We start from the raw sequence: 27,335 nt of genomic DNA on the forward strand, positions 1-27,335 counted from the left end.
CCCCACGCCGTAGCGAAATCAAAGAGCGCTATAGGTCTTTTTCGTTCATTACTTTTCTTACACTTACTGTGTTTACTAGACAACAACAGCTGCTGCTACTGCTACTCTGACCGATATGGCTCAGTTAATTCGTGAATTTCATATAAAAGATCGAACTTGGTGCGAGGGCAATTTTTAACTGAATGCAAAAATGCTATAGAACTCTACTCGTTAATTTAATTTAGCTACTTTTAATTAGAGACAGCACTGAAAGGCATTGTATTGTCTACAGTTAAATACTGCCATGGAATAAAGCATCGCCAAACTCCCCTTCGTCATTCTTTAATTGGCCGGTCGCTCTCCGAACAGACATCATCATGATGGAATAAAACCCCCACTTTGGAAAGCTCAGTGATTATGAACGCGTGCACGCCACACTGCAACATGTACATTGTCATTCCTCCAACCCGGCCCAAGCAAATTGATACCTATTTCCTTTCACGTTTCAGTATGTAATAGATAAGTAGACATATTTGACAAAACTAATCTGTTGTGAACTATGGGACCAACGGTCTCAACGGTCAGCGCGTCCGTCGATCTGACCCAGTCTTTTCCTACCCATCTTTTGTCATAGTAAATGTCATTTGTTGCTCTGACCTGTTGTCAGACTCCTTTCTGCACGTGACTAAAGATGCAAATCAATGAATGGAAACATCACATGGGCATTGCATGATTTTTGACGTCATCATTATTAGATACGTTAAGATGGGAACGACCCAGCGGCTCATTATTTGCGTCTTTCCTGCTATTGAGAAAAAAAATTACACCAGTTTATGTTAATCTAAGTAAAAAATTAAATTACATTTGATGACTGGGTGAGGCTTAATCTATGTTTAATGTGGTTATACTACATTAAAGAGGAAAGAAACATATCATCGAAAATCATTGTACAGCCCCCATGATGGACCAGCAGGCGTCCTTTAAAAATACTCAACAATTTTAATGATTATTTTCATAATTTAATAATTTACTTCCATCGAGGGCAAACGGATATTTATATGCGAGTGCACGAGCTACTGTTCAATGAATATATATATAATTAGTTAATCTAAAACCAATCCTATCGAGTTTACTTTACGATGACAGCAGCAGCTTTATTTCAAGTTACTGTCTTACGTAACGACGTTCAGATTTATTACTGGTCGTATATCTGTAATGGTGCATCGCTTGTATGCTTTCCTCTCGCAGTGTCATGGATTTATATCAAGCTTTGTAAGTAAAAAAAACCTTATATTAAAGTTTTCTGCGTTTTAGTTCTGAAATTTATCGAAGATTCTAAACGAACACAGTGACTTCGTTACAGGGTCGCATCATCCCACCAATATTCCCGTCCGAGACAGCTCAGATCACTTTACTATTGCCTGAGACAGAACTCTTCCCAGAGTTAACAGGCAAGCACCTCGTACAGGTGAAGACTAACAAACGGACCCATCGACGGCGGCGACGCGACCGTATGCAGGTCCGCCGATATTTTTCTCTCCTGCTCAAAATTTTTCCATGAGGGTTATTTTAGTCCGCTTATTCATCTAGAGGCACATGTTATCATCATCGCCTGCGTGACATTCTAGTTACTGCCATAGCTATCTAAGTCATCTGTTCCGATCTCCAGTGTTAGCCTGTCGTACAGGGGGCCCGGTGTCGGCTGTCCATCTGGGCATCCCATCAGCTTCCCCAGTGATTATCGTCGCGCTAGTCATTTGTTGGGTCGAAGGGGCAGTGCAGTGGACAAAGCAGTGCGATTGGCTGAAAAACCGCTGGCCAGCGAGACGCTATGGGCGAGCATATATATATATGTACATGCAGCCTGCTGACCCGCGTTGCACCTGGCGAGGAAGACGGTATTGCCGTCACGATGCTGCTATTGCTACAGTACTAGCACTCATGGCACTACCATAAATCGATTGCACCGCCGCATCGATGAGTCGTCGCTAGAGCTAGAATAATCAACGCTGGTGCTGGTGATGTCGCGTCGTTGAGACTCAAATCACCGATTGTTGCACGTTCGGCGCTCGTAGCTCCTCTATTAGACTGGCGATCAGTGTGACCAGAACCGCTCCCCTGGGTAACAATAGTACACACGATAACCAGTGGGTACAACAGGACCCCAGAAAAGATCGCAAAGACAGAAGAAGCACACTGATCTCTGACGTTTTTTTTTTGCTACCTCGCGCTCAATGTTGTCGAAAAGCGTACAATAAGATCTTGATGGCAAGCGATTACCCTTATATTACTGGAACTCTGCTGCCATGCCTTTTACCGTGACTCTAAGCACCTTCTTCCTATCATGGTAATAAGAATAATAATAATACTATCCACTGTTCGATATAGAGAGAGGCAAAAGGAAGAGGCGGAAAGAATGAAAATGCATCGCCTTTTAATGGGATTTCCCTGTGTTGTCTGTTGTTTACCAGCGCGGTTCGACAACGCGACTACTCTTAGTAAAAGGATCAGGATTTCTGTCGTCGCTGCTACTGGTGTTGCTTCTGCATATGGAAATACATTAGAAATACGTGTGGCAGGGCCAGTCACCTCTGAACGGGGTCATCATCTCAATGCTCTTATCGTCACCACTATCATCACCGATACCTAGCACCTAGCTACCAACAGACCGATCTGATCGACCATGCCAAATGGAGGCAAATATACGGAATCACCTCCATCAGAAAGGGAATCAGAGACTGAAAGATAAAGACGTCTGCTTATAGCGTAGTACAGCACAAGTGCTGGCTATTACGCCACAGCATGGCACATCGAGCAATAGCAAAAGCAGCAGATGTGCAGGACATGGGCATATAAAACAGGGACTGCTGAAACGGTTTTCTATTTTGTTTATGTTCCTCAGTTCGTTCTCCTGCTGCATCTTGACCAGTTGTTTGCTTCGATGCTCGACCGGCCGCACTCCCAGACGATGTGATAGTCATCGTTGGGCTCATTGGGTATAACGATCAAGTCGATCATAGAAACCGTCTTGGCATGGATGGGTAATAGAAGATGGTTGGTGGACTGGCGTGTAACAAACGCCCTCCCTACCTATGCAGACGCGTTCACGTCATCCAACCGCAACAGGGGCCGCGTTGTTGTCATCGTTGATGCCGTCTTTGTGGACATCGCATGGCAAAATATCCAGACATAGCCTCGTTCTGGACTCGTTATTTATCTATGGTTCACTGCGCTGCGGTATGTATAGTTCACAATATTCACTATGGCCATTAGGCAAATGTGAGCATAGCGCTTAAGATGTGTCAATCCTCTACTCGTATATGGTACAATTTTAGTTTTCATATATGTATTACTCTAAGTTGTTCGAGTTTAGATTGAAGCGTATCAGATTTATCCAAGATAATCTATGATAGCCTACGAGGAACCTAAGCGATACGTCGAAAGAATGAATGAATGATGGGTAGTTGGATGGATGGATGGATGGATGGACAGATGAAGTGGGTTTTCTGCTGACGCCTACCTTCCACTCGGGAATGAGCTGTAGTTCACTGCGTTACATGCCGAGTGTTACTGAGTACGAATCAATGCGAAAATATGCATAACTGTTTCGCCTTCAACGGCGAGAAGGCCCTGACTATCTCGATGGCCGCTGTAATCATCAATTTTAAATTTCGGTTCAGTCCGAAAAAACAAACGAGGTGAGCAACGCAGACACTTCTAAATTGCTTCTGCCGAAGGCTGGAGGTCTGGCATCATTGCTCATATTAGGAGTGGTATATATAGATGACGGGGTCGCTGATAGACCCGTCGATCACCATCGATGTATTTTTGGCCAATGAACGAATAAGCGTGTAGCTTTTTGCTATAGCCCATCACATTGACATACTCGCTTACTTACGGTCTGCACTGTTTGAAGTAAACAGAACGGGAAACCCAATGTATATTCACACTGCCACCACGAGTCTCAGAACGGATTGATTTCATTCCTTCTGTATTTTCTCCTTCTGGCCCTTTCCTGGAGTTGCTTCTTTTTTTTTTTTTTTTTTTTATGGTACGGCGACTGTTTCAATGGTAACGAAATGTACTGATATTGGGACCGGATCGTTAAGAAAATGCTGGGGAAACAAACATCAACTTAGAGGGTTGGTTTCCTTCCTTCTTTATATATTTTTTCTACAAAACACATTTTTATATTATCCGTCAAACTCAGTAATAGCTAGTTGAAATGACTCAATATACACTAGCAATATTCAGCCATGACAATAGGTTCAGGTCACTTTAGAAAACCACAACAACTAACATAGTTTGGGCATCTTCTACCATATTTTCATCAATTTACTCCTTTAACAGTGCGATTTAGCAGTTTTTCTTCAAAAGAGTTATATGAGGTATGGGAGCAGCTGCCAGGACGCTAATCGAACAAGCTATAGGTAGAAATAGCAAATTCCCTAGCTTACCACATAAAGCAATGGATTTATAGGTCCTTGAAAGTCTCAAAGCAGCATCGTAAAACCGATTCTCTCCTTCTAACTAAGCGCGCTTTGTATCTATAATTTTAGGTGTGGGCATTGTGTTAATAACGGTGTCGGGCGTGGCGTGGCGACTAACGTCTCACGACTCAGCGGTTTCATCTTGTGGGACAATGTTAGGCCTGACCACGGATCCCCATGCTGAGCCTAATCGACGGTTCGTACCGAGAATTCCGCCTTATGGAAGATATAGTCATCCATACGCAGGTACAGCGTTGATGTATATATATAAGCGTTCACAAAGTAATAGTTCAGAACGTTCGCCCTTAGCTTAGATATGTATTTTGGAGTTAATACATGTAAGTTAAGCATGAAACCAATATTGCCTGGTGTAAAATATATAAGTGATGAAAAAGTATTCTTACGAAAATCATACTGTGTAAATAATTCGTTTACCGTGGAACGTCTGACGGATGAAAGAAAATACTTGGAGTCTACACAGGAATAGTGCTCCAACCTCGTTGTCTTATAAGAGTCCTGATATGTGCTTTTTATTCCCATAAAGTAAATAGGACGTGTAGATGTTCGGTCACGATTACAAGGACCTATGCTCGTAGGCGTTGCGTATTAAACATCCAATACACTCAGCATAACAACATGATTGATTGCTTTTGTTTAGCTTACTTATGCGATATTCGGAAAGTGGATAGGTACCTATAATAACGCTGGCTTGCACAGGCAAATAATAACAGTCTCGGATTTGTCCCTGAGCCCATTGACACGTAGGGGTTCTTTTAATTCGACGAGACAAAGCCTTGGGAACAGAAACACGACGCCATTTTTAAGCCTTTCCTATTCCTTTTTCTTTATCCAGTACTTCAACATCGACTTCATCTGTTTTACGTTGCTTTTTCACGAACAGTGGACGCTTGTTCGTTTGCCTTTTGCGGACTAACCTTGGCCTGTTTTTCCAGGATGCTAAATTGTCATTTTGATATTTTTTTCCCCTTATCGCAAACCAACTTTTCAGCCATTGCCTAAATCTCCCATTCACATTTTTGTTTCTGCTTTAGGAATTTATCCTAACGTATTCTAGTTGGACGTCTCCTGTACGTCTGCGTTTACTTTTTATCGTTCTTTTCATTTCCAACCAACGTCATCTTCGGCTGGCCTTATCTAGTCCAGCCAGTTCTATCTTCTATACAACTTTGTTCGTTCTATCTGCTTCCCTATCCGTTTCTTCTTAGTGAAAGTAGCGGGCTTCCTCTGCTGGAACTCTTCCCTCTGCAGATCTTGACAAGAGCCAACAATGTAATGCAAGGTCGGTGGCTAGAGAAGTGAGCAATCTTGATTTTCCTCGGACTACCACCCAATCCCATACAGCCATGAGTCGGTAGGCAAGGTCATCTCGTTCTCGCTTAGTCAGTGGCATCCGCGTTCAATCCGCGTAGAAAAAAGTGTAAGAAGCAAGAATAAAAATGAGGAAGAAAGAACTCAAAAGAAAAGGTGTCGTTGGCGCAGCGGCGGCGAAATGTGTCACTGAATTATATGAAATGACGACTATTGCATTGGTGCTCTTTTCCATAACTTGTTATGCGTTACTGGCAAACAAATCATACACTTTAATTGAGGTAATTCGGGTTATACGTCCGGAAATGCCGTCAAGTGTTACTTCAAATAGCTGAAGGCACCGCAGAATCATGTGACTACGTCCAGTTTTAATTTCGACCACCTCATATGTCTTCATTTAGTGGTCAAACACGCTATACATTAATAATATGATTGGAAAATATCAACCTTATAATGAATTATTGAATCAATCCCTACCTTCGTACTAAGGTTCGAATGTAGCAATCTCGTGCTAACGCCTATTCATTATCGCCATTGCACCATCAGCACATCTATACGTATACATATATTACAGTATAATAAGTTGAGCATGAAAATCGAATCCCTTTCCTTCAATTTATCTTCAGTCGCTTTTTCAACGTTTTGCTACCCAATCCTCGATACACTGAAGCTAAAGAAGAGGTAAGACGTGTGTTTAAAGGCAAAGGCCAAGTCTCGGTTAATGGACATTTTACCACTGGTAATGTGAGCAAAAGGTACAATGGCGCTACCATTTACCAAAACTGCCGATGGCCTCTAATGGGAAGCGGCGCGTATCGATTCGCGTTTGTCGACAACGACGGCAACAGCGACCGCCCCGATGACGGTACACGTAATACCACATTGCCGAAGTGGTATTACGTGCGCCTCTGCTATTTGCGGATTTCTCTTGCGTGCCCCCTCAGCGGCGCTGCTCACTGAAGGTATCTTCTCTGCATTCATGCTTTCCTTCTATAGTATGGAGGCTTCAGCCTTCGCCCCTTTCTTCTAGATTTATGCTAACTCTGAAAGTCAATTGAATGTTCGCTGTGGGCTGGTTTTGGGTGGTGTTCCACCATCACTTCTTCATTCTATCCCCCTCTCTCCTATCGTCTGGTTCCCACGCTTGCTATCTCTATACCCGGTTGTCCCCTATTCCCAGCACGTTCATCAATTCTCTATCGTCGCCATCATCGTCGAGGTTTTTACCCGCGTTTTGAAAACTTCACGTGCCGTACCTCTCCCAGCTACTGGATACCAGCAGCCTAGTAAACCGCCTGTAAAGGTGCCCCTCCTTTGCAAGCTTTTCTTTCCTTCTCTATATATAGAAGTACGCTTTAATCCTTCTTCTCTAATGTTCTTGCTCTTCTTGGATCAGTATTGTAAAATTCGTCTGAGTGTCTCTTTTTAGGAGGCGAGCATCTTGTTCTGTAAGCCCCACCAGTTGCCGTCATTATGACCATTATTACCACTTGGAGATAAAGCGCGTTTAAGCAAATTTTCAGTCGACTTTCCTCTTCAGCCGATGAAAGGACGCCTCTGCTGTACCCCACAACGCAGCGAATCCCCTTCATCTGTCCGGCTCACTATATTCGGCTGGAGTACGTGCTTCACGTCGTGTACCAGAAATCTCGCAGTTATCTAAGTTTTCCAAGTTTTGTGCCGTAGAGTTCTGGACTGTATCGAATAAAAAAGCCGTCACTGCGACCTACGTGTAAATAGGCTATTCTATACAATCAGTTATATATATATAATTATATATATATATAATTATTAGTACTGCTAACGGCATCGAGTCACGGGATCCATCTATGTGGAACCATTTGATGCTTTGCATAACAGCAACTTGTTATTTAAATGACTATGGAGGACAAATGCATTCGATATAACTTTGTGTAAGCCTGTTGAGAAGAAGTTAGCGTCTCGTAAAACACTGTATCTAACCAATGCATGGTGGAACAGACCTGATAAAATGCTTATAATAATACTAAATACTAAAAATAAACCAACTGGTTCAATGAACACATTGCAAATAATTGATTAAGTTCCCCCGATGATACTTGATTGCATTAAGTTGTGAACAGAGAATATTCAACCGGACATGATGAGCCCTGTTACAAGATCCTGAATAAATATATAAATGGTCATGGCATTGAAAATAGATATCAGAAACATGTGTAGCTAACTTCAGACCCGTACTTCCTAAAACTATATTGTTATTTCGTGTTATGTTATATAATTACTGCTGTTTGACAACATCAACATAATGTAACTAACAGTCATATCTTCAACTATCTAGGATCCGCTTTTTTGACCGTCGGACAAGACAGATTTAAGCGGGACCACTTTTGACAAATCAAAAATGCCCGCTAATAAGCGTATTGAATATCGTTTGTGCCTTAAATTTCCTCGTGAAGGTCATAGGTGGCCAGTAACCATAATCTACAAATCGCTCGCATAAAGTCATTCAGGTTTGCTTGGTTATTTAGCGGATATGGACGCCGGGTTAGATGGCCACGTGGGATTTAAAGTTGGAGGACATCACCCCACCATAAATTCCCAACAATGCTATATATTACCTACTACAGCTTTCTGGCCTCAACTTCACGGAATCGTGTCTTGCATCATTTAAGTAACAGATTGCGCATTCTATTCGCAATACATAAATCGTTTATCGTTATTTTTACGTTGCCCATTATTCAAATAGCTATTTATTACTACTGACGATCAGAGAGCTACTCTAGGGAATTTTTTCTTCCTTTTTGCATCCATAGGCCCCTTTCCTCTGAAAATTTCTTCTTCTTCTATGTATTGAACAACTGCCTCGTTTTATTGAAGCCGACTTGTTTAGTACATTAGCGTACCATATTATCGCGTAATTTTCAACTAGGCTTTCTCCAGATACATCTGTGAGGAACGCAAAACACACATCTCGAAAAGGAGTTTTGAAAGCAAGAGGCTGATTGTAAAAAAGCTGTCTTCTTCCCTTTGCTGCCTACACGAGTGGGTACATATCTGGGAAGCTGGAATGTTGCTTTGCCTGGTTCGGCTTCAAGGTCAACCCAAGGTTAGAAGATTCGTAGCCCCACATTTGTACACCGAACAGGGACAGATATTATCCATTATTGGCCTTTTTCTGTTCCTCAACTTAGATGGTATCAATGTTATCGATGTTATCCTCGGCGAAGTCGAGAACAATCGAGCTTACACAAGGCAATACATCGTTAAATTTGTACTGTTTCAAGATTTCCAAAGCAGAAGCGGCAGCGATGGCGGCCTCGTACTGTTTTAACTTTGTCTTGCTATACAAGCTTTGCTGTAGAAAGATATATCCACGTATGGCCATATAGCAACTTCTCTTTATGCTCATTTTGCTAGTTCTTCACTAAGGAACAAAAACACTACATACAACGTACTCTGGCATTCTTTGAATTTTGCTAAAAGTTGAATTAAAATACGACATTTGAAAAATATTCAATTCAACGCTTATATATTCAATGCTTAAGTATTATTGTCCCATAGTAAACACGTGTACATATTGAACAACTAGAATTAATTGAAGCTGGAAGTTGAAAATTTATTTATATAACTTAACTATTTCAAAAGCAAATTTTCACAGCTCCTAACTGCGTATTCACATAAATATTCGAAAACAAACTCTAATCTACCTAGTTATTATTGGCAGTCACTAGTACAGAAAGATGGTACGGCAGTTAAAAAATATTTAGATATACAAAGTATATCTTAGTAGCAGCAATATTCTGTACGAGAAGGGGGGACGTTCGATCCGTTTCCGCATGATTCATCTACCGCTATAGCGTTTACAATGCAACACTCTTTACCCATTTCTTAGCGTTTTGTGCATAATTATCCATAAGTGATATCTCGTTGTCAGGCTTATTACCCATATTACTCTAGTTTGAAAGAAAAAATGGTTGTGGCATATAAGTTGTTTGGGGCAAGCTAGGAAGCTGGCCACGACGGAAGGGTTTTCCCTGGGATCCACTGCCGCCTGTATCCTCTGCTGCCTCCAAGCTCTAATTAGAAGTAGCACATCGCCTTTAATGCCGCCCCAACTGCCAACGGTAGCGTTTCCACAGAAGCGGAAACAGCCGCCGCCCTAGCGATAGCTGATGCAAGCAAAGAAAGCGTTGCTTGAAGTGCGCGTGGAAGGAGTATGGCGATTGCAAGTCGTATCGGAAGGGTCGTTTCAGGCTCTGAGACGTCACCGAAATGTAAGTTTTTGCTCTGGTCTCCATTCTCTGCGCTCCCTGGTGTATCAGGAAGCGTGTGCGACGTCTTGTTGCTACCCTCACCAAGGAGCCCCCTACCGATCGCGCAATCCCCATTCGAGCCGGAAGAAACCCACTTTCTTCATCCTGTTCTTAAAAAAAGAGGAGATCTATACGTCAGCTCAGCTTCTCTCGCGTTGACCGGCTAATCACCCTTGGCCCAATGGGGCTTACGAGCGGTGGGCTGCTACTTTCGTGTCAGCTCAATGAAAGACACACCCAGAATACGCACAATAGGTAAACTTTAAACGTAAACAATACTATATTTCGCTTATACGTCTCCCTTATGGAAGCTTGCCAAGAACGTCAAGTGACACTTCACAGCGGTCGGAAGACCAGTATAGATCTAAGTAGAATCCTATCCGAACAGCAAAGAAAAGCAAAAGTAGATCTAAATTGTAAAACTTTAAAAACAAAGAGAAGAAAATCTTTTTCAAAAAAGAAATAAACCACGAGCTTGACCTGGTCAAGTTTACTATTCCTTTCCATGTTAAATATGTGCAAGCCCGAGTTTAACATCGAACTTGCTACCGGTTTTTAGGCCAACGAAATTAAAAGTGGACTTGTTGTTAAGCTCATTGTTAGTAGGGTGCTATTGAAGGCTTTTACCTCAGTTTTGTGACCCGACAGTAACTGAATGGAGCCAACGATTCAGAAACGGCAACTTTCAACATAACGACGGAGATTAAACATGAAGGTGAACTGAAGCTCATAAGCCCAGTATAAGAAGCACACACAAAGCAAGCGCGTGCCGCTCATGGGTCATAGACTGTGATGTTCCCCCTTGTCGACTGTAAATGCAATAATAACATTAACGGCAACTAGTAATAATATGGACTAACAAAGCGTATGAATGCCGACGTCGCATTCCCCCACGGAATACATGAGCTGAGAGGCGAAATAGAACTGCGACACGAGAAGAATTTGAGGGGTAAAATAGGAAAGGGAAAAACGTGTCATTTTTTGCTTTCCTACCGACGTCTATTATGCTCAGAAGTTCGGTAACGGACAATCATGGCGTCCCGTGGCATCGTAGTGTGAAGAATCTCACGGATGTTTTACGCAGGGCGTCACATTTTGCTGGTGAACGTTGCAGTACAACAAAAGCTGTCATTGATCATTTATGGAACCACCATCGTAATAAACGCCTATATATATATATATGTAACACGGCGACAAATCCAAATGATGTAGCAATAGGAAATAAATTGCCATTTTTCTTAATGATGTACATGAAGGGGACATTGTGTAGTGAGTAAAGGTCTCATAAGGTTTACTTTTCGTCGAACGACTAAATCGAATCGTCCCTTTAGGAAGTGTGTACGTAGAGAAATAATAAGATAGAACGAAATACCGTATTGCTAGGACACTTCAAAATTGAATCTATAGGCACGCAATAACAGTGCTGGCTAAACAAAAACTATGGTGCCCGTTAAGGGTGTAATATTGTGTTGCTATATTGATATTGAGTTATCAATCTATCGAAGATCTTACAACGTTTTGTTACTTTTTGTTACAAAGTTTGCCTATGAAGAGAAAGCAATTAATCTGCAAATGCTTAAGGCTTTACTTTCGGGATTACTGGAACCGGCCCATATAGAGTGCTCTTGGAAGGTCCAATAATTTTTTTAGATCATTCAATCGATACAAAACGTCTTGGCTTGCTTGTAACTAGACAAACATAAATTGCTTTGCTAATGCTGTTGGAAAAAAGATGGTTGTGTCATTTTGTCCATTGGAAGCGACCACAGTCTTTTGCATCGTTTTCTCTTTGACCCAACGGTTGGTTTAGAATCGATAGTAGCTGGTCTTGTTTATCTCCGTTCGAGAGACCTTTCGACTCGTCTTAACGACGACGACGACGACGACGATAAGAACAACGAGAAAAACTATACTTTAGGTAATGTCCATAAGAACTAAGGAGATTTCACGTTATGTTTTGGATCACTTGTTGTGCGTCGAAGGTTAACAACAGATCACTGATTTTCTGCCCACAGCCTGTTCCAGTACGATGGGGATGTTCGTTTGCGAAAATGCCCAAGTCGTACTTATTAAATAAGCAACAAAGGCTAGAAGCTTCTTTTTCTTGTTTTTATATTTTTGCCTCTCTGCTTCATTATACATAGATATATGTACAATCAGCGGCGCTTAATCAAATAAATTCAAAGAAACTCTATGAATAGTTTCAACTATCCAAGCCAATTACCTTGAACCGACACGGGATATTTTCAAACGCATTGTGACCTATGAAGGGGCAGCATTGGTACCCTAAATGTCAACAAATATGCCGTTAAGTACTTTTAAATACCTGACAAATGATGTGATCTAATTGAGAGCAGCAGTAAGTGTCGTCACTTTTTGAGGCATCTTCCTGATGCACTTTTTCGTTCCCTCAGCCACGAGTGGATACTATTGACACACATTAGTGATTTTTCACGAAGATCTATAACGTTTTTTATGCCCTATCCATCCCGAACCCATGACTTTACGATTTTTCGGACGTCCTCTCTGCGACTGAGGTCCACCGAAATAGCAGGCTATGGCAGAACCTAAACACCATTGGCAGTGAGTAGGCTAGAGGTACTCCGAGCTCTATGGCAAGACGCATATCATGCACGCAAACGCAGTCACCGTCAGGGAACCATTCCAGTACCTAAGGCTGCTTCGATCCTTGGATAACCTTAGCATATTCCTTTTGCTTTAGTATTCCCTGCATGAAGTGCATCATGCCAGTGCCTTTGCAAGAGATCGTCAACCACATCATAACATTTAATGGATTTTTTATTTAATATTCGGGAAGCCGTATGCCAACACGCCTGAAAACATGAGGACGTTTTTGGCGAAGATTTCAAAATGAGAACCGTGCGAAAAACTAACCTTTTTCAGTTTTCAACGGTCCAACTCTTGACTTGCTTTACCCACTAAAGGCATGTTTGTTTCGTTCAAGCATTTAACCGAGGTTACTTGGCAGGTTTACTGCCCTTAGATTCGGCATTTCTGAGTCGGTGATGAAACGTAATTTCTAACGGAGCGAGTCTACAATCTTCTGATCTATCTCAAAGGACGGACCATTTTTTGGAGTCCTTAATAAATCACACGTCCTTCTTCATGATATAGCGTTCTCGATTCTCTTTAGCTCGCTGGTAGTTGCAGGAAACGTCTCAGCAGTTTCATGTTGTGTAGATTTGTTTTGACGGAGTAATCTGCTAATCGGTATTTTTCTTTCCATTTGACGTATGGAAGCCACCAGAAAACACTTAAACTTAAGTCAAGCTCACTTGAACGACAATAGTGGTTAGATGGTGAGATAGAATGTAGCATTTGTACATACTACGAGACATAAATACATAATATGAATACTAGACTCGCTGAAGAACGACATACGCTTGAGGACATGCCACTTTTACGTATCACATAGGGTGCCAGTAAGTTATAATGTGTGCCAATGTCTCTGTTAGCCTGTGAAGTACCAGTGTGAAGTAGAATAATCCAGCCTTCTTTAGCTATATTTAAAAATATCTCGCTCTCTTTATTGGCTTTGGAGGCTGAAGTTGAGATTACGTAAATTACCCCTAACTATATATATTTCTATTAGATAATAAAATTACGAGTTAGTCAACAATGAAAGACACTTATTAGCCAGACCTGGCGAACGAGATGCTAAAGAATAAAATAGACGTGACCCTGTTTAAAGTTGTACTGCATGGCACAACAGTCGCACGACGTTTTTTTTTCAATCATCCCTGCTTTTATCATTACTATTTTGGCGAGACTGATCATTCGGAAGCCGAATAGGAGCATTTTATAGCATGCGATAAAGCTTGATTGAGGCGTTCCCTTAAACATGAACATGTCTGCGTTGTCTCTGTCAGTTGTTGTGTGCGTATTGAAGTTGAATTTCGAAACGGCTTATTTGTGCACAGAAAATATATGTTTATCATTACTTTTTTGATAAGTGAGGTAATTTATAGGCCAAGGGTGGAGATTTACCAGAGTAAAGACGCAACACGTACACGGATATAATAACAAACGACACACAGCTGAACGTAAAATGGTAGGGCCATTTTACTTTTATCTAAATTAAGCGTAAGTGTCTGCTTAATCATATTGCGCGTTAACGTACCATTCTATCGCATCGAATAATATTGCCTACAGTCATTAACGTAACTCAGCCGGATGCTTGTTGATATGTCTACTAGATAACGTACTTCAACAAAAAGGCCCTGTTCACTGTTGTTCAATAGTATATAAATATGACTGTCGCTGAAATCCATCTCCAATTATCAGCTTATGGCGGCTTGTTCTGCACCATGTATTTACAGGTGTATGAAGACAGATTTCAATGACGAAATCGACCTTCGTTTATACCTAATAACTAGTCTCATCTTGTGGCGTTGACATTTCAGCGATGATGTACCCGGAGTTCCACTATCGTCCACCGCCACCCTCTTATCAAGCGTCGATGCAAGAGTATCGTCTGAGGCTTCTATTCGATCGGCACCCGCCGAACAATAGTAATCAAGGAACGAATACAGTGACGAACGCAACAGGCGCACTAGCTGCACCAGGAAGTAGCGATCAGCGAGGGGGTGTTACAGCTAATCCGATTGGTGTCTCCGGCGGATCTGGTCCTCCACTAAACGGCCCTGTTTCCCCTCCGCCGACCTATCGTTCTGCCCTGAACTCGACGCTCGATCGGAGTCATTCAAGGTAACGAAACTATAAAACGCTGTTCGCTGGATCAAATCAATACGGACGTAGCCCTAGCCCACAGTGCTACGTGGGAGTACGTATTTGACCATGTGCATCCGACGGCCTATCGTCTGTCAGCACAGTTATTCGTTAATACCGACTCGATATAATTAGTGTTATCGGTTACAAAAGATCTCCTGCTACCGGAAAGTAGAGCAGAAATCGTGAAACATCTGAGGTAGTACGTGCATATGTTGCTACTGGTACCTGTGTTTGTCGTTATTACGGCACGAAAATTGTTTGTGACCTCAAAAAATTCGACGTCAGACTACTTTTAGCAGGCGATTAGTAAAATCATTCGGAGAAGATGGTAGGACACGGACAGAGGAATACGGACTACGGGAACGATAAGATGCCAATATTTGACAAAGAAGCCCCAGCTACGGCCGCAGTGTTTGCCAAATCAGGTGGCAGCATCAAACTGGATACAATTGTCTGACTGTAAATTATATTAAACCGCTGCTGCAGTATAGACATGTAGGCAGGTGGGTTAGATAAGAGCCCCTGAGCACCTCCTGATGATGTCTTTTGCTTGGTCCCAGTCTTAACTTCTACAGCTCGTTATCTTCGTAACGACGCAGTCGTTCATAACAATTACAAGGCTCAATGTCTCTATTAGACTTTTTTTACGTCGGAATAAAAGCAGGGCCTCATAGTAAATATGTTGACAGACTTGCGTCGGCTGCGTCACAGTACATTTATGCCCAACCTAGTTTTTCGTGGCACATGCTTTTAGGCCACTAAGATAGCCTATGGCTTGAAAAAAGAGATTTCAAAATTGCATTCTGCCGCTTTCATGGCATACACTAGCTAAGATCAAGTGAACGTCATCGTTACCTTGCTAGAGCAGGTGCCGTTTAGGCTCGATGAATTACACTGTGTATATATACAGTATCTGAGTCATACGACAACTAATGCATTAATAATAATTGTCGCTGAGTAAATTTCATTGATTGAAATTTTTTCGTTGCCCCCTTGTACAATCCTCCCTTGGTCATAAAAATGCTTCAAAAATAACGCTTGCTACACCTGCTTGCAGGTGGTTTTATGCTTTGCAAAAATATTGTTTAGACACATTTGTCGGCATGTGCAACGTTTGGGGTTATTTTGTAGTTAGAATGGCAGCGTAATATAGTAATAGAAGTTTTCTCTTTCGAATATCTTGTCATACTACTCACCTCCGCAGAGTATCGGTTCTTCCAGCTCGGAAGAGCACTTCTACTCCATCTCACGTATTTTACAAAGTATAAGACGGTTTATATCGGAAGCCCGAGCTTCTGTTTTGTGGTAACAACGATAGGTTGAATATCTGATATCGCCAGAAGTGGTGGCAAGGTGGAAATTACAAGCAAAATGTTTAATCATAACTATGAGCAAATCGGAATGAATGAAACAATTAAGGTATTTTTTTTCTAATATTATTAGGCAGACTTTTCGCTGCGCGCTCAAATAGGAGGAAGTAGGGGTCACGAATGTCGCCTCACTTAGCTATGTTGAGGCTAGGGGCAAGCGATGGCATTGTTCAAGTGGATACCTGTTCTTGTCCATTCGATGGCCTGCTTGTGGCTTGGCGCCCATTTTTGTAAGCTGAGTTCACTCGTGTCACTGTTTTTATTCTGTTCTAAAATTGGTTAGGTTCTTATCTATTGGTGTACAAAAGTGTACAGTGTTTTTATTGACCTTTACCTCTTGCGAGGCTCCATATTCCGTATTCTCGGCAATAGGCTAAAAATGAAATTTTGGGTCTGTCGTAATTTCCTACACTTTTGGCACGCTTATCCATATCGCCTAAATAAGTGCTCGAAACCTGCACTTATCCTTTCGGAACAAAGCAGAAGGATGACGCAATTGTACCGCTTCTAGGTCCTAAGTAAGTCGACGGTAGGCTTCTTGAGTTGTACAATGTACAAACACATGCTTGCTATCACTTTCAGATTCGTAGGATTAGCATAATGGCAGAATGAAAATCTGCACTGGTTAATTGCGCGGATTCAAGCACTCCTAAAATCTTTACTGATAAGTATTAAGAAATCGGTACAAGCATTTCTGCCCTATACGAACGTCGTCGCTGCAAGATGTCTTCTCCTAGGTCAGATTCGATGCTTGGGTCTCTGCGTTATTTCGCGATTGGACTCTGGCGGTACAGCCTTTCGCTCTACTAGGCTGGGCTGGCTTGACTCTACTCGCGCATTGTTAAATGCGCTTTCGGCGTAGCCCGGCCTTACTTTTCTTTTCTTGGGTCTTCTCTGTCTGTGCTTTCGGTTTCGGCTAACTGCCGATTGCTTTTCCTCGATCTGCCGGATGCTGTTAATGGCACTTCGTTTTCCTGGAGGTTTTTCGGGCATCACCAAAGGTCTAGTGATTGTAGTGGTAACTGTATAGAAATAAAATATGCAGTTATTGCGAGTTGTTGCCAATGGCCTTGCTTCTGATGTTGCGTATGGTACTAATGACGTTGACGTTGTTGTCGTCGTCGCCGCCGCCGCCGCTAGTACAGGGTCGGGCATAATCGTTGGGTATTCTGTGATGTTCGTAGCATTATTGGTGCCGGTGTTTCTGCATCTGATGGGTTTTCTGCTCGAACTGTTCTCGTGGCTACTGCAGCTGGCAAATCACTGCGTCGGTGACCGCATCAAGGTCGCGCGTCTAGTTCCTCTATTGTCATCAATATGTGGCTGTGGTTAGTTGATCTTGACTTTGATGCTAAGTTGAGCCTTGCATTGCTCGTAGAACCATTTGGCTAACTTCGAATTATTTGAAGCGTGGCGAGAAACTGACCACCACAGAATTAAAGTGCATTAAAATGATCTAACTTAGAAAATGCATCTGTCAGTGCTTCTGAACAAATGGGTAGTTTGCGAACTCGAAAGGCTACTACAATTTTACGCAGTCACGAGATGAAGCACAATTCTGTAATGATAACTTGCTACGATGACATTTCATTACGATGTCTGAATTTTTCGCTGCTTCTACTTTGAGTATTGTTAGAGGCCTCAACGCGGCATGCAAGCGGACGTTTGTGGCCGCCCTTTGTCGAAAGTTTCCATTCCTTACACTATGGTGTCGTTTCTGTGGGAAGACTTATCGTTGCTGCTCCAAGAACCTGCTAGTATAAGAGGTTTATTACAAACTACATTAAGAAATTAGCAAGAGTATTAAATATTGTTTTATATAATACTTTACCTTGAACTGATTTTTATTGAAGGATCGAAGTGTGTCTACCTCTGGAATCAAACGCAGACCATGTCCTAAGATTGTTAGACGAACATGTTCACTGCAGCATAATAGCATCTGGCTTTCTGCACCCTGGCAAGAGTTGTCACTGTCTTATTAAAATATTTTCATATATGATCTGGGCGGTTTATACTTACACGGGAACGAGTTCGAGTGATGCGTCCTATCTAAGGTATCTGATTCTAGCCATCAATCACGGCAGGCGTCAATTATTATATCATAGATTATGTATTGTGTTTGGTAGTCAACGTGCTAATAACTTCTATTGTACTGGGCTGGTCGTGGCAACCACGAAAATTGTCAAGGTGAAGGTCGTCTGACCTCCACGAAGTCAAGCCTTTATAAGATCATTGCCTAAACGAAATAACTTCGCTGTGATCATCTCTCCATCTATGTGTATACATATTGTACGATAGAACGCGATGTTGCCACTTACGTAATATTCACTATTGTCTCATGACCATCACTATCGGGGTTGAGATTAACGATAGAGCCGATTGCCACGATGAATTAGCATTAGGATTAGTTACTAGCAGCGTCATCTTTAGTCACTCAAGAAATCGAAGACACAGACGAGCGGGGGAGAGGGGGATCCAAAGGCCCAAAAATTCTGGCTACTGCAACAGGAGAAGAACAATCTATACGGGGCGTCGTTGTTGCTTTTGTGTTTGACGTGTATTAGAATATTAACGTGTTTTTGAAGGCCGGTGTATTAGAAAGCAATGTCTTTAGTCAGTCGTTGATGCTTACCGAGAGAAATCACAGAAAATTATTTTAGTATTTTTTTCCGACGTGTCTGTCAAAAACAGGTCACAGCCCAAAGGTGTGACGGCGTGACAAATGATGATTAATGAGCGAGCTTTTTGTATAACTATCAACTATATTTCTATTAGATCTAACGATGATGACAGTATCAGCGATTATTATGGAGGGGTGACCCCACCCATTAATTAGATTAATCTTCGCGTCGAAATTCATCGTTTTTATTGTTGTACTGAGTTAATCGAAGATAGAAATGCAAATTGTGTCGAAATAAATAAAAAAAAGTCAGCATATAATTATAATTTTTATCGGTCCGGATTTATATAACGAGTATCTTTATTGTACACGTTTGTTTTGCTAGTTGTCACATTAAAAAAAAAATTATGTTTTTACACTTGTAAATCGGTGCAGATGAGAATTTATTGACGAAGCTTCAAGGAACTTGAACTGAATCATTTAGTCATATTTAAAATTTTCTGAGGATATTTTATTACGTTTATTACGTTTTATTCTGAGGATATGACGATGTATGAAGGTTGCGCGCCGTTGCTTTCTTAACCATGTACACAAATACAGCCCCTAATGCGCTAAGAAGCGGACATATGAATTTACATATGTTTGCTATTGTGTCACAGTAAAATCACACAGATAAAATTAGGGACCGTACTATTGAGAATTATTAGAGCTTCATAGTTGTTTCATAATCTACCTGTATTTGCCAAACTAAATTAGCTCAGGTAACTTCGCGACGTTACCAAAATTAGTTTTATTACATTTTCCGATTACTGCTTGGCCGACGGCCGTTCGGCTGCCGTCTGCATTGCGTTGTAGAGTCGGATTGGCTTGTCTATTTTTAATCTTTTGTAGCTATGGCTCCAGTCGTAGGGGATACTTTATTAAACAAAATACTACACTTTAGGGAAGTCGTTGGAAAACGCTCATTGTGTCTAAGGGGAACTTTGAAGTTATCTGAACTTACATTATGAAAGTACTGTGTTAGAATGAAGCAACAGGTATCACCGTAACAAGTGCTCACGCGTCATTAAACGCCAATCTAACAGAACAGATGAATGAAGTTTTGCGACATATATATGCTAGTTTGTAGGTAACAGTTTACCAACGAACTTTATCCGATTATCAGGACTATTCGTTTCCTATTTTTGTAGACTGATCTTTGATCTTGGCTATAAAACAGCGTGCATTCATTGATATATTACATTAGTGAAGGTAATGTATATTTCGAGTTTTGTAGTCCGGTACCGCCATTAGGCATTCCATCAAACGACTGGCTCACGCCACAGAACGAACTGTGTCTCTACTCGGATTCGAACCCGACCACAACATGTTCCTCAGATTAGAAGACGAGCCCGGTACTCACTATCACGGATAAATAAATACAGCCTATTATAATCTTACTGTAATGTATCTTTCAACTCTTTTGGTTGATTTTGTTTCTCCGTGTTTTTTTATGATTAATGTGTTGTCGACTTTCCTACATAGGCCTCAGTTGTGCCACCTTCTTGGTGACGACTCAAGACCGCCGTCGTATCGCTCACGAGCTTCGTCTCATACCGGAGGTAGCGGAAGTGGACCAGTCGGTTCTGTGCTTCGTTCCTGTCTTGGAGATACTGCACGATCTTGTGATTCGTTAGCCACAACTCCACCGTCGGAAAGTGTACCTAACTCGTAAGGAAACTTTTTGATTAATAATCAGAAAAAGTCGCTCATTTGTGATTGAAAGCAAAAAACACAGGCTTCTTTCAGTAAATTTTGAACAACACCCCGTTCATTGTCGCTCCGCATTGGCTGAGGTACGATAGGGAGTACGTACAACGCAGTTCGGCGATAACGGAAACAGGATCTAAGTATTCGATGCTGTGCGTGAATATGACTAGTCAAGCTAAAACCTCGATACATTACCGATATGTGTTCATCAATTTCATTTTAAATACTTATTCATACTAACTTTACGGTAGTATTTGCACAGTTAAATTGTCTAGATCTTGCGAACGATTCAATTTGAATTTCTAACTTGTGGCGCGTGTGTTTCTTCAGTGGAGCGGGAAGAAGATCAAGGTCGAGTTGTTTCGCATAAGTTAATTTTTGCGAACTTCTGTTGAGGTCATAATCCTTCGATTCATGACAATGACATCGTCGGACCACTCTGCTGAGCTTTGGCAGTTTCAGCGATGCATGCATGTTCCCTAAGTATATCCCCCTTAGTGACTTTTCACTTAGAAATTATTTATAATTATGGTCCTATCTCTGGCAAAAAATAAGGTGATTTCTTTTTAGGCGATACAGGATTGATAGATTAGAATCGAAAAGCTAAATAAACGTTCATTTTTAGATAGGCAATCGTTGTTAGAATCACTTTGATAAATTTGTTATATTTATGTCACTCCCCCGTATATGTATATATGTATATATAAACTTCCGTGCAATATATAAACTCCCCGAATATAAGCTCCCGTGCAAACTTGCCAGCGCATGCTTCTTACTACAGAGTACGCATATAAATAAATCTGTATTCTATACCGAACGGTAGATATTTTACCATGATAATACACATTGATATAATATAGAACTTTCGAAAAACTTGCTTCCTTCAGATCGTCGGCACTCCTTATTTTTCTAAAGCTCCATATGCTCACATAATCTTTTTGCACATTGATCTGATTTCATTGCAGAATTACAAATTGCCTCGAGGTTGAGAAAACGGCGGTTTTGCGCGGTGTAAATGACTCTACGAGCATGACTACGTTGGACACCCAAAGCGGTGAAGAATCTATCCCTTGCGGACATGACACGGAAACAAGTAACGGAACAAAACCAAGTGGCATAACTACGAACAGGACGACGACGACGACGACGACAACGCCAATGGGGACCGGACAGAGGGGAAGCGATGTCGTGAAGGTCTATGTTAACTTTGCGGCCGAATAAAAATCTACGTGAGAAGCGACGCAAAAAGACAGAGAAACAGAGATCTGAAGTCACTTGGGTAGACGATACCTTACGAAAACACAGGCACTACTGCGTCGAACAATGAACCATTAGGAACAACTCGTTGTGCCAAATGCTCTCGCCACCCTTAAACTACGAAGGCTTGTATGTGAGTCGCTGAAAAGGCTTGGCCGGACGGCAATAGACAGCGATCTAGTAGGTATTGGTGTATAGTAGGTACTAGACGCACCTATCTCTCGTAGATACCATAGATCAGACAGATCTCAGACAAAATTAATTGACCGTTGGAGCGGGACATAAGAAGAATCTGGACTAAAGATCAGAAACTAGAGTCGACGTGAACAAGTTCGAACAAAACCTACAGAACCTGCGTGAGAAGAATAACAGATAGAAGCCGCTATTGGGGGCAAAAGAGACATCAATGAACAATGTTGCATTGTCTCAAAAACGAATGAACAAAGCTATAATTGCTTGGAAGGCTAAGCAGGTCGAGGCAAGAGTGAGCTACTATGCACGAACCTAAGCTGCTGCACAAAGAACACTTCTACAATCAAGGTACGTCCTTTGACGGGATGTGACCTTTTTATTAAAATGTTGGCAAGCAAAATTGACGAGGTAGCAAAGTCATGCAATACCATAGTAGACAGAAACGCGAACACAAATAGCAGACAACCAGGGCCAGCGCTGGGTAGAGGGATCAGACAGATTGTTATTATAATCGTGTTGGGTTAGCCAGAAGTAGACGTAAACACTAGTCGATGTGTGAAGGAAAGGTCATGTGGGAGTTGTTAGTCCTGACAGGAGTAGCGCGGCTGTGGAGAACCGCAGCAACAGCGTTAAATATCGCACTTATAGATACTATGAGATCGAATGCACATAATGTAGCTAATGCTGAACTAATAGAATCAACAAAGATAAGCCAGTATGCCGTAAATTTCGTCCGTTTCGTAGAAGTGGCAGCGTGTGGCTCTTCATTAGGCACGCTTTGATGAGTCCTCTAGGAACTTGTGGGGATTCCGTGTTGAAGTTCATAGAGCTGCTACTTCTCGAGCTTCTGTTGAATCATCAGACAAACTGGTGGTGAACTATACTGAATAATTTGACCGCATTTAAAATAAGCGATCCAAGAATCTTGTTCCAATCCTGCTGTCTTTGTTATAGGGCATCAAACAATTTATAGGTGAATGCGATAAGTGCGAGGCAAATACGTTCATTACGCGAGTTTTTATTTCAGTGCTTAAAAGTAATGTTTAGTCATCTTTTACGAACCCCCGGAAAACTTCGTAAAAGGTCATACACGTACACCTTGATGGAGAGAAACTGATCTGGCTTTAAGTAGTTTGATGAGGGAAAACATTATAGTGCGATATATAAGCGCGGAAAATGTCTTCTGGCGATGTAATAACGTGGGCCCAGTACGTCTATGATAGTTTTTCTCTGACCCCGTCGAAATAGAATTTCAACGAAGGGTTTGCTAATCCTTTCAAGGTAACTGTGGTCAAATTTTGAAAAATCCTGTATATTCTAAGGGATGATTTTAGCTGTAGCAGTAGTCAAAGCCGACGCTAATGGCAGCTCTTTCACAGGCAACATTGCATCGTGCCCAATCTTGAATGGAACGCTCCATATCTTTTGTAAAAGATGCATAACGTAGCTTCTATTACCCTTGACACTGGTGCTGGCCTTGCAGTAGAATTCAGACAAAGTGTATGGAGGTACGTAAATAAAAGGGAGGATTGTTTCGGTTCCATTTACCATGAGCATGCGTGCGGCTGCAATGAGTGCTTCCTTAACCTTGTCGTAACTGTCGCACTCTCTTGTACTGTCGGCAGAAATGACAGACCAAAGATACTTACTATCTATTTGGAATCTATCCATTTGTATTAGGGAATCAGCCTGATCGAAAAAGAACCTTGTATAAACGATTTTTGCTTGGAAATACGGTCGCCTGTCGTGGACGGCAGAACTAAAGGTAGGAAAGCACAGCATTGGTGCTTTTGGTTGAAATGCCATTATGCCGGTAAGTGACTCTCTTTTGAGCGCGTTATTGCAGTTGAATTTCCCTAAGACATTTTTGTCATACGTTGCCTGTTTCGTGTACTTCACAGGTTTGCTGGAAGGTGGAAAATTATTCTTTTGAACGCTTGGGGTTTAATCTTATTTGATTAGTTTAGTTCCATTGTCATAAAAGAGTAAGCAGGTAAATCGGTGCAGATGGAACAATCAAAGATCAACCATAAGCGATGGCAGGTAACAAACAATAGAAAATCCTCTTAATGGGGGTCTTGATTGATGGGGTTCCGTTACGACATGAAAGAGCAGTAAGTTTCTAGCTGCTACTAGATTTCTAGAAGGGCATTTCATACAAACTCTGCTATAATATTTCGTATACTGGTGGCGTGCATGTGTGTGTCGATGCGAAGCGTCAATACTGGCCGCGATGAGCGAAAAGTATGTTCGAGGATAACGACTATCCGAAAGTAGTACTGCGGCTGCCGTATGGCATAGAACGTACGTGTGCCAATTGCGCTGTAGGTGGGAGTATCTTTATATCGTTCTAGTGTATCAGTTGCATTGTCGACTTCAACCGGAAAAGCTGATGATATTACGAATTTTTTTGTTATATACACATGTATTGACTAGCGCCTCTCCCGCCTCCGTATTAGTACCTATACACTGCGACAGCATAGTATAGATATGCAGATATAAATGAATGCACATGTATATATATATATTTTTTACCGAAGGATGTTGCTACACCTCGCTTATGTTCGCTCCTTAAGAGAAACGCCGCCGTGAGGTGACCTCGCGAAATCATCGAACTCCTCGAAATAACTAGAGCAAAAGCCACTATCGATTACCGTCACAAACTTGTTAGCACCTTTGTTCGGTAGCTATATATGTGTTTTTCCGTAGCCGAATCGTTCCTCACCTGCGTCTTCTTGTCGTAGACGAAATCAATAAATTTGGAAAAAAACATTTATAGTAACTGGGACGCAAAGCGAAGTCTAGCGATGGCTGTTGACAATCTACACAATGTGTTTAGTTCTTAGCTTCGACCAAATAACAAACAACATGATCCAGCTCAAATAGTTGGTCAGTGCCGATAGAGATCGCGTTCATGGAATCGCTTGTTAACCGAGGCACGTGCATACATTAAGCCATCGAGTGTAAATGGGCAGAACGAAGAATAACGGAAAGGAAAAGAACCAAAGTGGCTGGTAACAGAAACACGTGCGCTGACGAAACACGAGGGAAAAGAGACAATATTTTCGATTGCTACCGCTGCTACTACTCCTACTAGTCATATATTTGCTGAAAATAACAATGAACGTATGTACTGCTGATATAAGTAACGACGACATATTACTGCTAATAACTAACCAATATGTTTAAAAAAAAAAAAACAATGTGTAGACTGTTATATGTATTTTAATATTATAACTGTAATTATATTTTACTATCAGTATTGTCTCACACGTAAATTAGAAGAGCAGCAAATGAACAGGCTCGAAGAAGAAGCGGAAGATAACTTTGACGGCCCCTTTAAATTGAATAGCGTTGAGTGAAGACAACAAATAGCAGTATCTCACCATTTTGCCGAATGCGCCTACTTCCAACGTAGAGCAATTGGAAAAAAAAGCTACATCAAATCGACGAGAAATTTTTTACCCAGTCGCTATTTTGCTTTCCTGTACAACTTCGCCTAGGATCAACTAACTGAACCTTTTCTATATTCTAATATATAGCCTAGATATAGGAGCAAGGAAGGAAAACATTGACCAATAGCAGTACTAACGAGTTGTTTTTGAAATTAGTTTTCTCATTTTGCCGACGATTGACTCATAGCGTGCACCCAGTTACTTGAAGTGTTTAGCTGATTTCAGCGTAATTGATTGTAGCTGCCTCGCCTACCTGACCACAATCAGTAGGACTAGAATTAGAAGCATTTCCGCGTATGCGTCGTTCGTTTGTGATTTCATCGTATAGATGCGGTCCTTTCGTTGTCGCTTAGACGATAAACGATCGATTAGTTATTAGTTGTTGAACGTTTTTAAAGGCCAAAAAATCGGACGCGCTGCGATTTTTGGTCGGCGGCGCTCGTATTCTTTGTTAATTAGATGACACCCCATATATAGCTATGGTAGATGTTTTCGCATATCATCATTGTATGCAATACACGATTGACACAAATCTTAATATAACTGTAATAATAACAAATAATGAAGATTACTCAGCAACTTTTTCGAAATCTTCACGATTTATCCAACTATCCTCCATATATACTCTATATTCATTACTGATATAATGATCATTTTTAATCTCATATTAGTAATATTCTTTAGACTCTCGATGTCTACTAGCTCATACGATTGCCTACTGCATCTCCGGTGCCACCTTTTCGTCATGCCTCTTTCAATTTCTAACCTAACTTTATATCTCAATTGAAAACTTCGCAAGCAGAGTGATCTACATATACGTTATTGATTTTTGCCTGGCTTGTTTCAGGCTAATCTAGGCCGTACGATATCGTTCTGATTTTCTGATTTTTTTCCTCACACGATGTCTACGTTTGTGACTTGAGCATGCGAGACTCCTACTAATGCGGTGTTGTATACTCAGTAATGTTATTATTACTGCTATTACGATGTATGAAAATAAATCCGTCACAAAACCTTGGCCGTTTCTCGAAAACATGGAAAGAGCCCATGGAAACGCCAAAGGTGCGAAAAAAAAAATACTACTTAAGTGTACAAACGTGTATATATATGAAAATAAACATAACTATTACATATGATTTGCGACTACTGTTAAAAAGTGGCGTGTTGATACGTTGGACACAGAAGCAAGAACGACAAATCTATTTTGACTTAAATTTTGAAAAATGCGGAACATTTTAATAACAATATAAACATAAATAAAAGGCACACAATTGTTATTATAGTACGTTTATTTACAATCAGTCAAATTATTGTTTTGTGGAATGAACTGTTAACCCAAAACCTAGTCTGCTTCTGGTAGAGAATTCCATCATTCTAAAGAACATTTGGTTGTCTGTCGATATCTACACAGGTGTAAAAGTCATGTCGTTCTATAGCTGGTGATGAGGGGTCAATAAATTCTAGATACCAACAATGCTGTAAATATACTGAACGATAAAATAAACAAACAAACGATAACTTATAATAGAACATATGTTTATTCTGAATAGTGGCTGACTAGTGGTAAAGCATTGTGCGGCAACTTATTTATCAGGGACGATATCTTGGTAACCATATGGACGTCAGGTTTTTAGTACGCGTCTATCGTATACCCAACATAAACAACACGCGGGAACCCCAAGAGGAGTTGCTCCGTCCTTCTTTTACTCCTAAAAGTTCCCGAACCGGTGCGGCAGGCATTAGGCCATATTGAGGTCGAATTGTCCTAGTAGAGGAAAAGATACTACAGACGCTCTATTATAAGCGTCTTATAACCACACTGCAACGAAAACCAGCGCCCGAGGCAAGAC

The 27,335-nt window shown here is 41.2% G+C and overlaps 1 protein-coding gene across 5 annotated transcripts in view; it reads left to right on the forward strand.

Moving 5' to 3' along the window:
• Positions 1-27,015, forward strand: part of LOC111261172 (uncharacterized) — a 109,095-nt gene extending 82,080 nt beyond the window's left edge. The window contains exons 2-6 of one of the 5 annotated variants that reach the window (XR_002680822.2): positions 4,539-4,715; positions 14,515-14,818; positions 20,357-20,542; positions 20,912-21,064; positions 21,547-21,638. Coding sequence is in view for 4 of the 5 variants with exons in the window: in XM_022834465.2 (XP_022690200.2) it covers positions 4,539-4,715; positions 14,515-14,818; positions 20,357-20,542; positions 21,547-21,802 (923 nt within the window). In the remaining variant the exon portion in view is untranslated. Of the gene's footprint in view, positions 1-4,538; positions 4,716-5,695; positions 7,997-14,514; positions 14,819-20,356; positions 20,543-20,911; positions 21,065-21,546 lie in introns of those variants that run through there. The other 4 variants (XM_022834465.2, XM_022834466.2, XM_086968587.1 and 1 more) reach the window with 4 other exon arrangements.
• The last annotated feature ends 320 nt before the right edge of the window (positions 27,016-27,335 follow it).

This window comes from Varroa jacobsoni, unplaced genomic scaffold, assembly GCF_002532875.2.
Source record: "Varroa jacobsoni isolate VJ856 unplaced genomic scaffold, vjacob_1.0 scaffold_527, whole genome shotgun sequence".
Lineage (NCBI taxonomy): Eukaryota > Metazoa > Arthropoda > Arachnida > Mesostigmata > Varroidae > Varroa > Varroa jacobsoni.